This window comes from Aulonocara sp. 'chitande type north' Nkhata Bay, linkage group LG18 (genome assembly GCF_057382095.1).
Source record: "Aulonocara sp. 'chitande type north' Nkhata Bay isolate Kocher_YH1m ecotype deep benthic linkage group LG18, A_spYH_male_GT1.1, whole genome shotgun sequence".
In the NCBI taxonomy this organism is placed as follows: Eukaryota; Metazoa; Chordata; class Actinopteri; order Cichliformes; family Cichlidae; genus Aulonocara; species Aulonocara sp. 'chitande type north' Nkhata Bay.
Genome location: NC_141361.1, coordinates 29,382,048 through 29,394,308, shown reverse-complemented (window position 1 = coordinate 29,394,308; position 12,261 = coordinate 29,382,048). Strand labels below are relative to the sequence as shown.

The window sequence follows — 12,261 nt, the reverse complement described above, 5'->3', positions numbered from 1 at the left end:
ATAGACAGGACCCTCACAAAGCTGAGGCATCCAACTTGGTGGACAGGGGGACCTATCCTCTGCTGCACCACACAGACCCCCACAAACAGCTGAATGACCGGGGCTGTTAAATCCAGAAGAACAACTCATCGAGCAGCTTCGCTGGGTCTGATCACAGCGACACTTTCACACACACGTAATCAAATATTGATTTAATTTGTGATCACACTGGCCTCACACAGAGTCAGTTTATCATATTGTAAGTATATTAATAGAGGTATAGGAGTATATGAGTAGTGCCGACTCATATCATAAAACAAATATATACAGAGGGAGGAAATATCCGAAGTTTTAATATTTGTTAGTTTAAAAAATTAATATGACTCGCCTGATGAGGCTTTGATGGACTGTGGGTCAACTGCTTTGTGTTCTCTTTTTTATCGTAATACCTGTACTGTGTTTTCCTAATTCTAGCTCTGACAGATCCCTTCCAGATCATCAGTCTGTAGTTGCTCCTTCAACTGAAATCTTCACAGTTGGTGTATAAAAACAGTGCCGGGGTTAGTTCCATTGTGATTAAAATATTTTTCAAACTGTTTCAGCCACAATTACAAAAAACAAGCAAAAGTTTTAATATTTTATACATCTGGTATAAATGAGGATTATTATTATTATGTGATATCCCACATTTTACTTATTCCATATGTATGTATGTATACATGTGCCAACATTAAGTGATTTGCAACAACAATGTATACTAAGTGACAAACAGTACTGGGATCTAGTGGTTGAAAGCGAGTCTGAAAAATGTGACCAGTGCATCACATATATGTAGAAGGTATAGAACAGGGGTGGGCAACTCCAGGCCTCGAATGTCGGTGTCCTGCGGGTTTTAGATGTGTCCTTGATCCAATACAGCTGATTCAAATGGCTAAATGACCTCCTCAACATCTCTTGAAGTTTTCCAGAGGCCTGATAATGAACTAATCATCTGATTCAGGTGTGTTTACCCATGGTGAGATTTCAAATCTGCAGGACACCGGGCCTCGAGGCCTGGAGTGGCCTAACCCTGGTATAGAATTAAAAGTCATGATCAGGGATGTCTAACAAAAGCCCCGGGTACCAGAATCAGCCCAGCAAAGACTACGGTCTGAAAGGCTTTGGAAAATGTGAAGGAGGATATAAAAGTTTTATCTATAATTTCACAGCTTTTACAGTTTTTCTTATTGTTAAAGACCTCCCACATGACGGCCCATACCATACAAAAACAAGATTCCTGTTTTTCACCACCTACCATACAGATATGCACTAAAACATTTGTCTAGGCAATGAAACCTAAACTTTTATGTAATATAATCCATTTATCATGTTGAAAAACTAAGAAATACTGTCGTAAATGCACCTTTTCCCCTCACATTAATCCTTCCCAGGGAATAAACGTGTAATTGAATGATAGAAAGGGGAGTTTCACTGGTCCAAGCTCAAAGTGCGCTCTCTGGGCCCACAAGATAAAAGAGGTTTGACATGCGCGGGCCATATAAAGGTTTACACCACTATAGCATCAGCGTCTGATTTATGAACCTCAAACTCAAAACAGTTCAAAGTTTAAAATCTCACATAGCCTTATTCTTTGCCAAGCTTCTTCTTTTTTTGTCACTATACAAATAAACTAAGACGACACATTGTAGCTGCATAAAGCTTCAGCATAGCGGACGTTTTGGGTTGCCAGCAGCTTTAAAAAAAATAACAAAAGTTTAGGTAATCGTGTTAAATAATTCTCTGTGCTCTGTGCCAGTAAATCTCAACATGAAGCCAACCAAGCTTTTTGGGTGTCACACTGTATTGGTTACTGACGTCACAAAACTCTAAAAGATTAGAAAAGATAACCCACCTCATAATACGGCCTGGCCAGACTGGTTTCATAAAAGGAACACTCATCAACAAATACAAGTGAATTACTTAATTTGGCCCGGGCTTTTCTAAAAGGGTATGTTTTAACCATCCTGACATGTAGTGTAGCCTGTTGGCAAAGAGGTGGTTTTGTCCCACTTCTGTTGTTGATGTGTTTTTTTTCTCTGTCCCTTTCTCTCCCTCTTTCTTTCTTCCCAACTTCTCTTTCTTTGTTTTCTTTTCTGTTCAGTCTTGTCCATTGTCATTATAATAACTCAAAATTAAAAATCCTGATAAAATTCTAATGAAATATAACTATCAAGTGGACCATTATAGCAAATACAGTAATGGTCCACGTGGGAAAGTAAATCTGTGTGGCATTTTTTGGCCTTCAGACAACAGCTGCTACACTGTCGGACAGGCCAAAAGAAAAGTTTAGCAAACATTGGATGTTTTTAATCATCCATGCTGTAACCACAAAGGAAATAGCAGAAATTAACTTTGGACAAACTGGGCCATCTGGTGGTGATGAATGGCAGTGTCTCACAAATCAGCAGGAGAGCCTTTTTCGTCCATTCAAAGAGAATGAATTTGTTCAAATGTTTTAATGCAGACCGTCCTGAACAGCTCATAGGTGCATACATGTACACACAGCAATCTCACTGCAAATAGCAACCAAACAAACTCACAGCAGGAGTGTCCCTTCTGGACGAAACACCACTTTATTACAAGTCAAACATTTGAAATGAACACCTTTAATGAATACCCAAAAGTGGGAAAAAACATTGCATCGAGTTTTTCTCTCTCTCTGACTGCTGCACTGAAGACACACAGCAGGTTTTGTTGACAGGCAGCATAACACTGACCCATGTCCCCTGCTGGGCTTCTGGCCTTTCAAGTGGGGGTCTTTATTATGTGAGTGAGGGCCGAGGAGAGATGGACCAAAACGCCACACCCACAGTAATCTCCTGTGGACAGTAGTAGAGTAAGGCAGTCATTCTTTGAATGGTTTCCAGTGACTTAGCTACATTCAGTACTCAGAATCACAGGAGATCTGATACATAATCAAACTAAAATACCAGTGCTTTACCGTCATATATATTTTTCTTAGTAAGAGTAAAACAATTATACTGTACATTACAATCAGCTCCATAGCACCCTTTTTATTTTCTTTATTGCACTCCATTTATGACGCCCTGATTTCAAGTTTTCTTCAAGTTTTACCCTTTTAGCTTGATTACAGATCAATAAGATTGGATCTCAACCATCTCAATTAAATAAAAAACAAAGATGGTGATAAAAAAGGAAGAAGAAATAAAAGTGAAGGAGAACAGAACCACACAGGCCAAAAGTAATTCTTCCTTTACAATACTATATGTCCTTAAGTACTTTTAAACATATATATATATATATATATATATATATATATATATATATATATATATATATAGATATAGAGATAGATAGATAGATAGATAGATAGATAGATAGATAGATAGATAGATAGATAGATAGATAGATAGATAGATAGATAGATAGATAGATAGATAGATAGATTTTAAACAATCTTTAGTCCAGATCAATACAAATACTAAATGCACTGTTGGTGGGTTTGTGCCAAAGTATGTGTTGATTATCAACAGCAAGTGCACTTGCGGATTTTTCACAGTTCGAATCATTGCCTCGCTTCCGACAAACAAAAGGAAAAACACCGGCTTGTGAACAATATAGGTGCTGAATGGCTGTTAACCAGCATGGTTCTGTTACAGCATGCAAGGCCGAGGATAGAACCACGTGAGCGCCCATTGACCATTAAGTCTGTGAAACTGTTTCTCTGCCAGGTTATTCTGCTTTTTCTTTGCCACCATCTACTGGCTTCACCGGCTCTGGATCTTCCAGCAAGGCTTGTTGTCTCTCTCGTTCCTTCACCAGCTGCACACCACAGTAGGTCACGAGTAACACAGAGAGGGTCGACAGAGGAAAACCTAACAATAGGACAAAGAAGAAGGAGGAAGGGGGGGTGAGAACATTAAAGCAGAACTTTAAAGGAAATACTGCAGATAATCCAGTGAACAAGCCCTGTCAGAGTTGTGTCACAGAATGTTTAATGCTATGAAGAAAACAGAAGCGATGCTAAAGTCAAATGATCTGTGGAGCATTAAGCCCCTCAAGTTTTTACTTTTCTTGTTTTCCTGTGCTTTTGGAACTGAGAAAAAACCCTGTTTTTTATTCATACTGATGTTGTTCCCCACCTTTAAAAATCAGTCTCCTTCCCACCATTTTGGCAAACTCCAAACTGTTCAGGGAGAGAACATTGTAGAGGACGATAGCCCAGAAGTTGGCCGCATTGAACAAACCGCGGATCCTGCGTGACATGGCTTCACCCATGGCACTCTAACAGAAGACACACAACAGAGCACAAAATTACAACTAACACAGAAAAAGAAAAAATGTAATTCTGCTGCCATCCTGCAGACCTGTGAAATGTTTGATAGATGCTTAGTCCATCTTTAAATTAGGATCTGTTTTGCTTTTCTCTTGTCTATTATATTCTTGGGGCAAATATAATAGATCCACTTCTTTTAATAATGGCTTTTTAAATGAATAAAAATAGTTCCACACCTCAAAATCGTGTCGCTCAGCTTACTTTTGATCCTGTTGCTCTCAGGTCAGTACTGTATTAAGGCCCATCAAACTAAGAAATGGATCTGTGAAGTTGATAACCACCAGTTTTATTTATTAACTGCCAGTTCACTCCCCTTTATAATGAAAGGTACAACATTAAAGAGAATTAGATAATAGCCCCTGAGGCTCACTTGGCAACAGTGAGAAGGAAGAACTTCCTTTAGACAGGAAGAGAACTCTGGTAGAGCCAGACAGAAATCTGCCGTGACCAGTTGGGGTGTTGGGGGAAAGAGGAGAGAAACAAGAAGGGCACGGGGAAACAGGAACCAAATACACACTATTCTGTCTCAGTCCATTACGCAGCTTCCACAAAGTGTGATAGAGTGACTTAAAATCAGTGCTCATTAAATACCAAGATCACTATCAGTGATGAAGAAGAGATTCTGTATCCAGTGACTAAATGTGATGACAAAATGTTGATAGATTCCTGTGTTTGTGTCAAGACTCTAAAGAATTTTTTTACCAAGTAATTTAATTTCTTCTTTAAATGTATCAGACACAAATTGTTATTCAAGGCAAGAATTTTCATCCATGCTCAAACATGCCTAGGGGCATTACTATTTGCCTTATCGTTTCTCACCTCTATGGTAGAAAGTGGTGGAAGGGAGAAGAACTTGGCCACCCACAGCTCAAAGTTGAGACCAAAGCAGTTGAAAAAGGACCAGATATAAACCAGTTCACATGGGCCCAGCCACAGGGTGGTGACGGCAAAAGTGCAGATGGTTGCAAGAAGTTCTTTGAAGATTTGATCGTGATTTCCACCAATGTAGTCGTAAACATACCTGCACGTGACACAACGATGAGTCAAAATCCTCTTGTCTATACCGCGTTCGGTTCTTTATGCCCATGAATTTAAATCATCCATGCACTCACTTGCACAGCCAGTCATTGATGCCTCTGTCAAAGTGCCTACAAAAGACACAAAGTTTCATGAATACTTTCACACATTTTACGGTTTTGCAGAGCGAACCAAGAAACTACACTGTGGTTTCACACTGCTGATGCAAGTCGCACGTACGTCTCAGCGAAGACGTAAAGCATGGTGATACACTTGGGAGGCTGAGGAGGGTCCAGGTGATCCAGCATTGCCACGGTGTTGATGACGCCGAACATTACAGCCGCTTTCACCCAGTCATACACCAAGTTGGAATAAGCCAGTCCAGCTGTGAATCACATAAAAACAAATCTGAATCTTTCCTAATTAGAATATATCCCACAGTCTTTTCAGGCATTTATTTAAAGTCCTGCCTCTGAGAAAACCTCCAGTAGCAGATTAACTTGAAATGATGTCTCATTAGAATTTTAGATTATTCATTTTTTCACTGATTTTCCTTGGAAATAGTATGATTTTAGGGAATAACAATGTTATTTCAAACCACAAGAAATCAAATGACTGAAGCAAGAAAACTTCAGTGCAAGTGCGAAAGAAAGGAAAAAGCTTTGGATTTAATTACTCACCCAGAGACCAGTCAGAAAGCTTAGCGACCAGCTTCATGTCACTGGGTATCGTCAGAATGTAAAGGTAGTGGAAGAAGACATCCACCACGAGAATACCTCCCAGGTGCAACAAGGCCTTGGTGGTGATGTTCCACATCTCCCTCTCTTTACGGATCAGCTGAGTGTTATTTGCCTGCAGAACAAAAGCTTCCACTAAACTAGGGACAGTACCTTGCTCAGGTAGCCATTCAGGGGATTTGAACCCATGATCATGGGGCGACCACTCTACCTACTGAGCTATCCCTGCCATATTCCATAGAAACTTGAATATTTGACGATTACTCCATTCAGAATAGCAGAGTTACAGATTTGTAACTATTTTTGGACCAATTAATTATTCACATTAATAAAATAGTTAATTAAAGAATAGATGTACCTACTGTTGATTAAAAGAAATATTAGGGTTTCTTTTTTAAAAAAACACCAGTTTATGTTTATATTCCATTTGATTTCAATCCTCACCTGGGCATGAAACCGGTCGAATGTCATTATCGGTCCAAAGAAGAAGAATGGGAGGTAGAAGTTGTATTTCACCAGGTCTGAGAACGTGTAGTTGCCTTCCTTCTTCTCGCAGTTCTCTAAAGCAAAACTCATACAGCGCATGATGCTGAAGCCACAACCGCCATAGAACAGGATATCTTGGAGGTTGAAGGAACCAGTTACCAAGGCTTCCTGTTGTGGGGCAGTGGGGGGATAAAAGTTATTCTGAGCCTCAAACACCAGTCTGCATAAGGACGACAATAACAATCTGGCAGAAGCTGTATGCTGTCAGTACTGTAATCATGTGTCCATACATTACATATTAGACCAAATACTATAATTTGTAATGTTATCTATAGTGTTTCGGGATCATTCTCCGGTTTGGTAACGCTTCTAAGATCACCTACAGCTGAAACCTTTCACAGTGGTGTGGATAAAGGGGGGCCAACAACAACTGTGTGTAGCAATGTGAAAACTATGATGCTACAGGGCATTCACGTTTTCTAGTGCATGTTTAGGGAGGCTGGAGGTCTGTCTGCATTTAAATTCAACCAATTTTCAAATGGTTTTATTGGTTGTTTCTTTCTAATAAACCTCACTTATTTCCAGTGGGCTTCAATAACTGCTTCTGAGTCTGAATCACCACATTTTGGAAAATCCTGGAAACACCCCTACAAACTCAGCTAAACTCCAGAAAAGTTGCAGTTCAGTTTTATTTATATAGCACCAAATCACAAATGAAGTTGTCTTAAGGTTGTTTATATTGTAAGGTAAAGACCCTACAATAATACAGAGACAACCCAAACAATCAAATGACCCCTTATGAGCAAGCACTGAGAGAAAGTGGGAAGGAAAAACTCCCTTTTAACAGGAAGCAACCTCCAGCAGAACCAGGCTCAGGGACGGGCAGAAAGAACTTCCATTAGGATCATTAGGAAGAAATGTGGTGGTCGAGCACAAATGTTGTAGTATTTATTACATGCGTCGCTGGACTTTGGAAGTAGGTGAAGTTGTTAAACTTCTACTTTGCTACCATTCCCTCACCTGCCAGGAGTTAAAGGGCTCCAGCTTGATGGAGGCCAGCGTACACAAGCCTGCAGCGAAGCACATCCATTTACTTTTGAATATAGCCACGCTGTATAGTATGATGCAATGAGAAAGAACCAGAGCCAAGAAAGTCCAGCCCATCGTTACCAGGACTGCCAAACCTCCATACACCCCAAAGACCAAGGATCTGTGCTGTGGATAAGAAGGAGCCAGAATTAGTCAAGATATCAGGATATAGTTCAGAATTCAGGAACACACATGAAGAGTGGTGTTAGTATAATAACACTCATGGCACTGCAAAAAATTAAAATACCTAAGGATGGGAAGATTAAATTACAGGGCAATGAAAACAAATCTACAGTCCACATATGCACAATTTAAATGAAATGCATGGCAAATGTTGTGAAATTCTAAGATCTTTTAATGTTACCTTACATCCATTTATACCAATCTTCATTGTAAACATGAAACAAGACAGAAAACATGTTTAAAACATGATGAACTGTTTTAAATATGTCCAGATATTCACAGCAGAGACGCAACAGATGGGAACTTGGTATCAAAGAAAGCAGCTCATGCTGTGTTGAGTCACTCTGTCAGGCCTTGAGGTTCAAATAAAAGCCACGAGAAACATTTTTGTTCTGGAACAGAAAAACATCTCATTGAATAAAAATGGAATAAAACTACATTTAATTAATCACTTCAAGGCCTTCTGTTCACATCAGCAGAATGCAGCTTTGCATTTACTGTAATATCTTTCTTCACACTTGAGCACATGCAAATATGTGTGAAATACATATTTACAGAGAAAACACCATGAGCCCGCACGTGTATTTATTCAAAACCCAGGAGTATCTCGTGAGCATTCACACCCGCGCACCTTTGGAGCCACCAGGGAAAATATCTTGGCAAAGATCACATGACCAACGAGAGCAAAAAGGATATGATTGCGGAATGTCGTGAACCACATCACCCATTCGAAGTCCGCAGCATCCTACAGCAAGGAAAAATGCATTAGGATCAAATAACAACCGCTCGCTTAACATGGCGCTGTGCAGCTGTATAGAGAATACATGAAGAAGAGGGACTTACCATTTTCCTGCCAAAATAATGCCATCCTGGTTTGACGCTTTCCTTGAAGGTCTTTCTGTTTGCATTTTCTGAAAAAACGAACAAACAAAAAAACGATAATCTCCATTTGTGCATGCTGAGGTGTTTTATTAATAATGCAAAACAGCTTTAAGTAATGGCAGGACACTGTAAAGCCTCTGTGTTAGGGAATCCAGGCTTTGAGCAGCTTTGTTTTGGGCATTTTTATATGAGCTGGTTATTCCTCTGTAAGAAAACAGTCGTGCAGGTAGTCACAGCTTGAAGAGCTTTGGTGTGTTCATTGGATTATTGCAAATTTAAGGGCCTGAGAGCACTTCTGGTCTATTTTATAACACCAAATATTACATAATACACTCACTGCAGAGCTTTCTATTCTGAGGCTGACATCTAGTCTCATGTAGACATAATCTTGTTGCAGGAGAGTAGTTTTCTATATAACCCGAACAAAGCGCTAACACATAAATGACAAACACAACACCAAAAACAATCGCAGTGGTGACCAAAGTTGAAGCAATCAGTGTAGCAACAAATGTGATCAACCTACACCACCACCACCACAGTGGGGAGTAGGTTTTTCCAGCCAAAGCTGGAGAAGCCTCAAAATGTAAGGGTCATTCGGGGAAAGCCTCTTACTTCTGGGAACACAGCCAAACTACTATTGCCAGTATACAGTGCTACTGTAGCATGCAGACCTGAGTATTACAAATGACCATTTTAAGAGACAGAGACTGAAGGAGAAAAAATATCTGGACTAAAATGATGATTGACATCTAGACTGTATGACAGCACAGACGGTGACAGACAGCACCAGTCACCCGATTGCACTCAGTCCACTCAGATCAGTTTGTGAAGAGGCTGGTCGAAGCATGTCATAGTCTGAATGCATGCAAACATTTGGTGTTATTTCAGGATGAAGGGTTTGGAGTTAGTTGGCTCAGTGTAACTTAGTCAGAAATATCTCCATCTGGGAAATAATTAGAGAGTAAGTGGACCATTTTTTCAAATTGTCTTCACATAATAAGAACACGCAGGGGGGGAAGCAGTCTCTTTTCATCTACTAAATGAACTTTGTTCTGCCCTGTTTTAGGTTAAATAGAGCACTGTTGTAGGATGTAGGACGGTGCTTTTTGAGGCAGTTTTTAAATTGCATTGAAATTGAATTGCATTGTCACTTGGCTTTCAGTGACATTTATCAGATCATGAGTGAAAATTGTGCTCCTAAAGCTGATAGTAGGTGCATAAAAGTGTCCATTCTCTCCAACTTTAGGGAATATCAGTGGATTTCAATTAACCTCTATAAATGTTAAAGCACTGTGATATTGATTTTTTTTTCGGACTTTCTCAGTTACACCGACAGCCTGTGTGTGTGTGTGTGTGTGTGTGTGTGTGTGTGTGTGTGTGTGTGGGTGTGTGTGTGTGTGTGCGCGCGCATGCATGCACTCCGGACATCTCTTGACACGTTGTGCACTCACCACTTGAAGCTTCAAATATCCAACTGCCTGCCCATATCAAGGCCACAGCAAGTACAGCTGTGTAGAGATACAGCTCATATCTAGGGAGGGCAGTCTTGATCCCCATGGTGAATCTGCACACTTGAAGCCTAATGGGTTGAAAAGCAATCAGCCACATAATGTTAGACCTAAGTGAAGGGAACCAGTATAAATGAACAGAAAACAAAACAAAAACAGGAAAGCTCTGAGAGAAATGCAGGGTTAAAAGGTTTATTTTACTGAACCAGGTTATTCTTTGGAAATTGTTACATTATAGTTTGCTGTGACATGTCAGTATGAAAGCATGCACGTTGACAGGTTCCTCGATAAATAAAATGCTCCGCAGGATTAACCGGACAAAACACGAGGAGAAACCCAGTACAGTTAATTTTTATGGTAGATGTCCTTGGCAGTGTTACCCAGTGGAAATCAGCCTGTGCCTATAGAAACTATACACCCACAAAAACGGGTCAGCGCAGTAATAACACAAGTTCCTGACTGGTCTGAGACAGACCGGGGTGTTTCACCGAGGTGGTATTTTACTAATAAGCTTCCCGGATCGACAGCCCAGTGACTTAAATAGGACTTCAGAGCTCTGGCTCCTCGGAATCAGCACCGTCAGCTGCGCAACCCTACCTCTCCTTCCTATTATAGTACTGTCTTGCAGTTGGTTTGCTGTACAGCAGGGCAGCTGCAGTGCTATGTGATCTGGGAGGCGCTGGGGACTCACTTCACAGAATAATTAGCCCTAACTGGAATGGCCAAGAATGGCGCACTGGAGTGGGAAAACCGTTAGTTTTCAGGTGGACAGCCCGGGTTCCTGGCTGTGTTAGGGCGTGTGCTTCATGCTCATGTAGCGCACTTTGAGTTGAACTTAAAGGAGTTGGACGAACAAGTGTGGCATGCCAGTGCCAAGATGTAACCATGGCTATGCAGATCCCCCGCAAAGCGGCATGCATACAAATTGAGGCTTACTTTTTCAATGCTCTGTGCGCACAGAGTCGATAACACACCGGCTGTTTGTTCTGATTGTTCCCCCCTGGTGGTTTCCGTCATATTTATCACTTTGCATTAATACAAGACTTGTTTTACTAACCTTATATCCGCTTTACACTGTCAGGATGAGGGCAGCACTACAGCCAGTTCTTCAGTAGACCAAAGAAATTGGGGGAAAGCAGGTGGCGGCAAAAGCAGATTTCATTTCATTCGTCTTGCGGGGGCTTTGCCGCTGCCTCTGATCACCAGCCTCTGGCAGTCAGGATGTTGCGGACCCAACGAAAGGAGGAGGAGGAGGAGGAGGAGGAGGAGGGGGGATATATTTATCCACCACTACTGCACCGCAATGAGGGGTGGTCCACACCGTGTCCATCGGATCTTACTCACAAACATGGTTTATAACGTCGAAAAAAGAAAGTCAATCAGTAGCAATTAGCCTAATTGAGAGCCAATCAAAGATAGAATGAATCTGACTTGATAAATTATATGCGGATGTTAAAAGTGCAATGAAATATGATTGCACTTACTGTTACAGACCCAAGTCTTTCACGTTTTCCGGTTAGATGCAACAAAGGCAATGTTTCTACAATTTGAAAGAAATTGGGTTTTTTCTGTTTTTAAAAATAATTTTCTGTAGGCCTACTCTGTGATATCGTCGAAGACCGCCATATTATAAAACGCATTAAATGCCTAAGGGATTTGGGGAATTTTCATATATTAGTCAGTGCTTTCCCATTTCAGCACACACACATCACATCTGAGTCTTTCTATTTTTAATCACTCACAACATAAAATGTCATTTGTCAAGAAACCACCCACTCCAAATCACACTGCGACTGATGGGATTGAATGCATGCAGGCGCTGTTTCATAGTTACTAAGGCAGCATTGTTGTCATTTAGACACTAGGTGTCGCTCCCGGTTTATTAAAAATGACAAGGGTGCCTGAATACCAGGGGTTTTTGGATCAACGTCAAGTATTTGCTCGGTTTGTTGTTTGCCTGGGAGCAGTGTTAAATCGATAGCTTAGTGTCACTATAAACGGCCCCATTAAGCATATTCTGTTTGGGAGAGTTTTCCCCCCCAAA

The 12,261-nt window shown here is 40.6% G+C and overlaps 1 protein-coding gene across 2 annotated transcripts; it reads right to left on the bottom strand.

Annotated features, from left to right (window-relative positions):
- Nucleotides 1-3,327: 3,327 nt before the first annotated feature.
- Nucleotides 3,328-11,449, bottom strand: hhatla (hedgehog acyltransferase like, a). 2 transcript variants are annotated; one of them, XM_086271137.1, is made up of 13 exons: nucleotides 11,275-11,449; nucleotides 10,161-10,288; nucleotides 8,671-8,738; nucleotides 8,459-8,572; nucleotides 8,009-8,029; nucleotides 7,576-7,770; nucleotides 6,514-6,723; nucleotides 6,013-6,184; nucleotides 5,573-5,717; nucleotides 5,428-5,463; nucleotides 5,135-5,336; nucleotides 4,122-4,263; nucleotides 3,328-3,854 (listed from the first exon to the last, which is right to left on the bottom strand). In XM_086271137.1, the coding sequence occupies exons 2-13, from the start codon at nucleotides 10,264-10,266 to the stop codon at nucleotides 3,712-3,714; spliced, it is 1,554 nt and encodes a 517-aa protein (XP_086127263.1). In that variant the 5' UTR covers nucleotides 10,267-10,288; nucleotides 11,275-11,449; the 3' UTR covers nucleotides 3,328-3,711. The 2 variants fall into 2 exon arrangements, with proteins under 2 accessions (XP_086127263.1, XP_086127264.1); XM_086271138.1 differs by lacking the exon at nucleotides 8,009-8,029.
- Nucleotides 11,450-12,261: the final 812 nt, after the last annotated feature.

What these genes read in the sequence shown, in the direction of transcription:
- hhatla (XM_086271137.1), bottom strand. Translation starts at nt 10,266, where the DNA reads ATGGGGATCAAGACTGCCCTCCCTAGATATGAGCTGTATCTCTACACA. An exon ending in AGCCCTTTAACTCCTGGCAG is followed by an intron (nt 6,724 to 7,575) that starts GTGAGGGAATGG and finishes GCCCCACAACAG; the next exon opens with GAAGCCTTGGTAACTGGTTC. An exon ending in TCGACCGGTTTCATGCCCAG is followed by an intron (nt 6,185 to 6,513) that starts GTGAGGATTGAA and finishes TTTGTTCTGCAG; the next exon opens with GCAAATAACACTCAGCTGAT.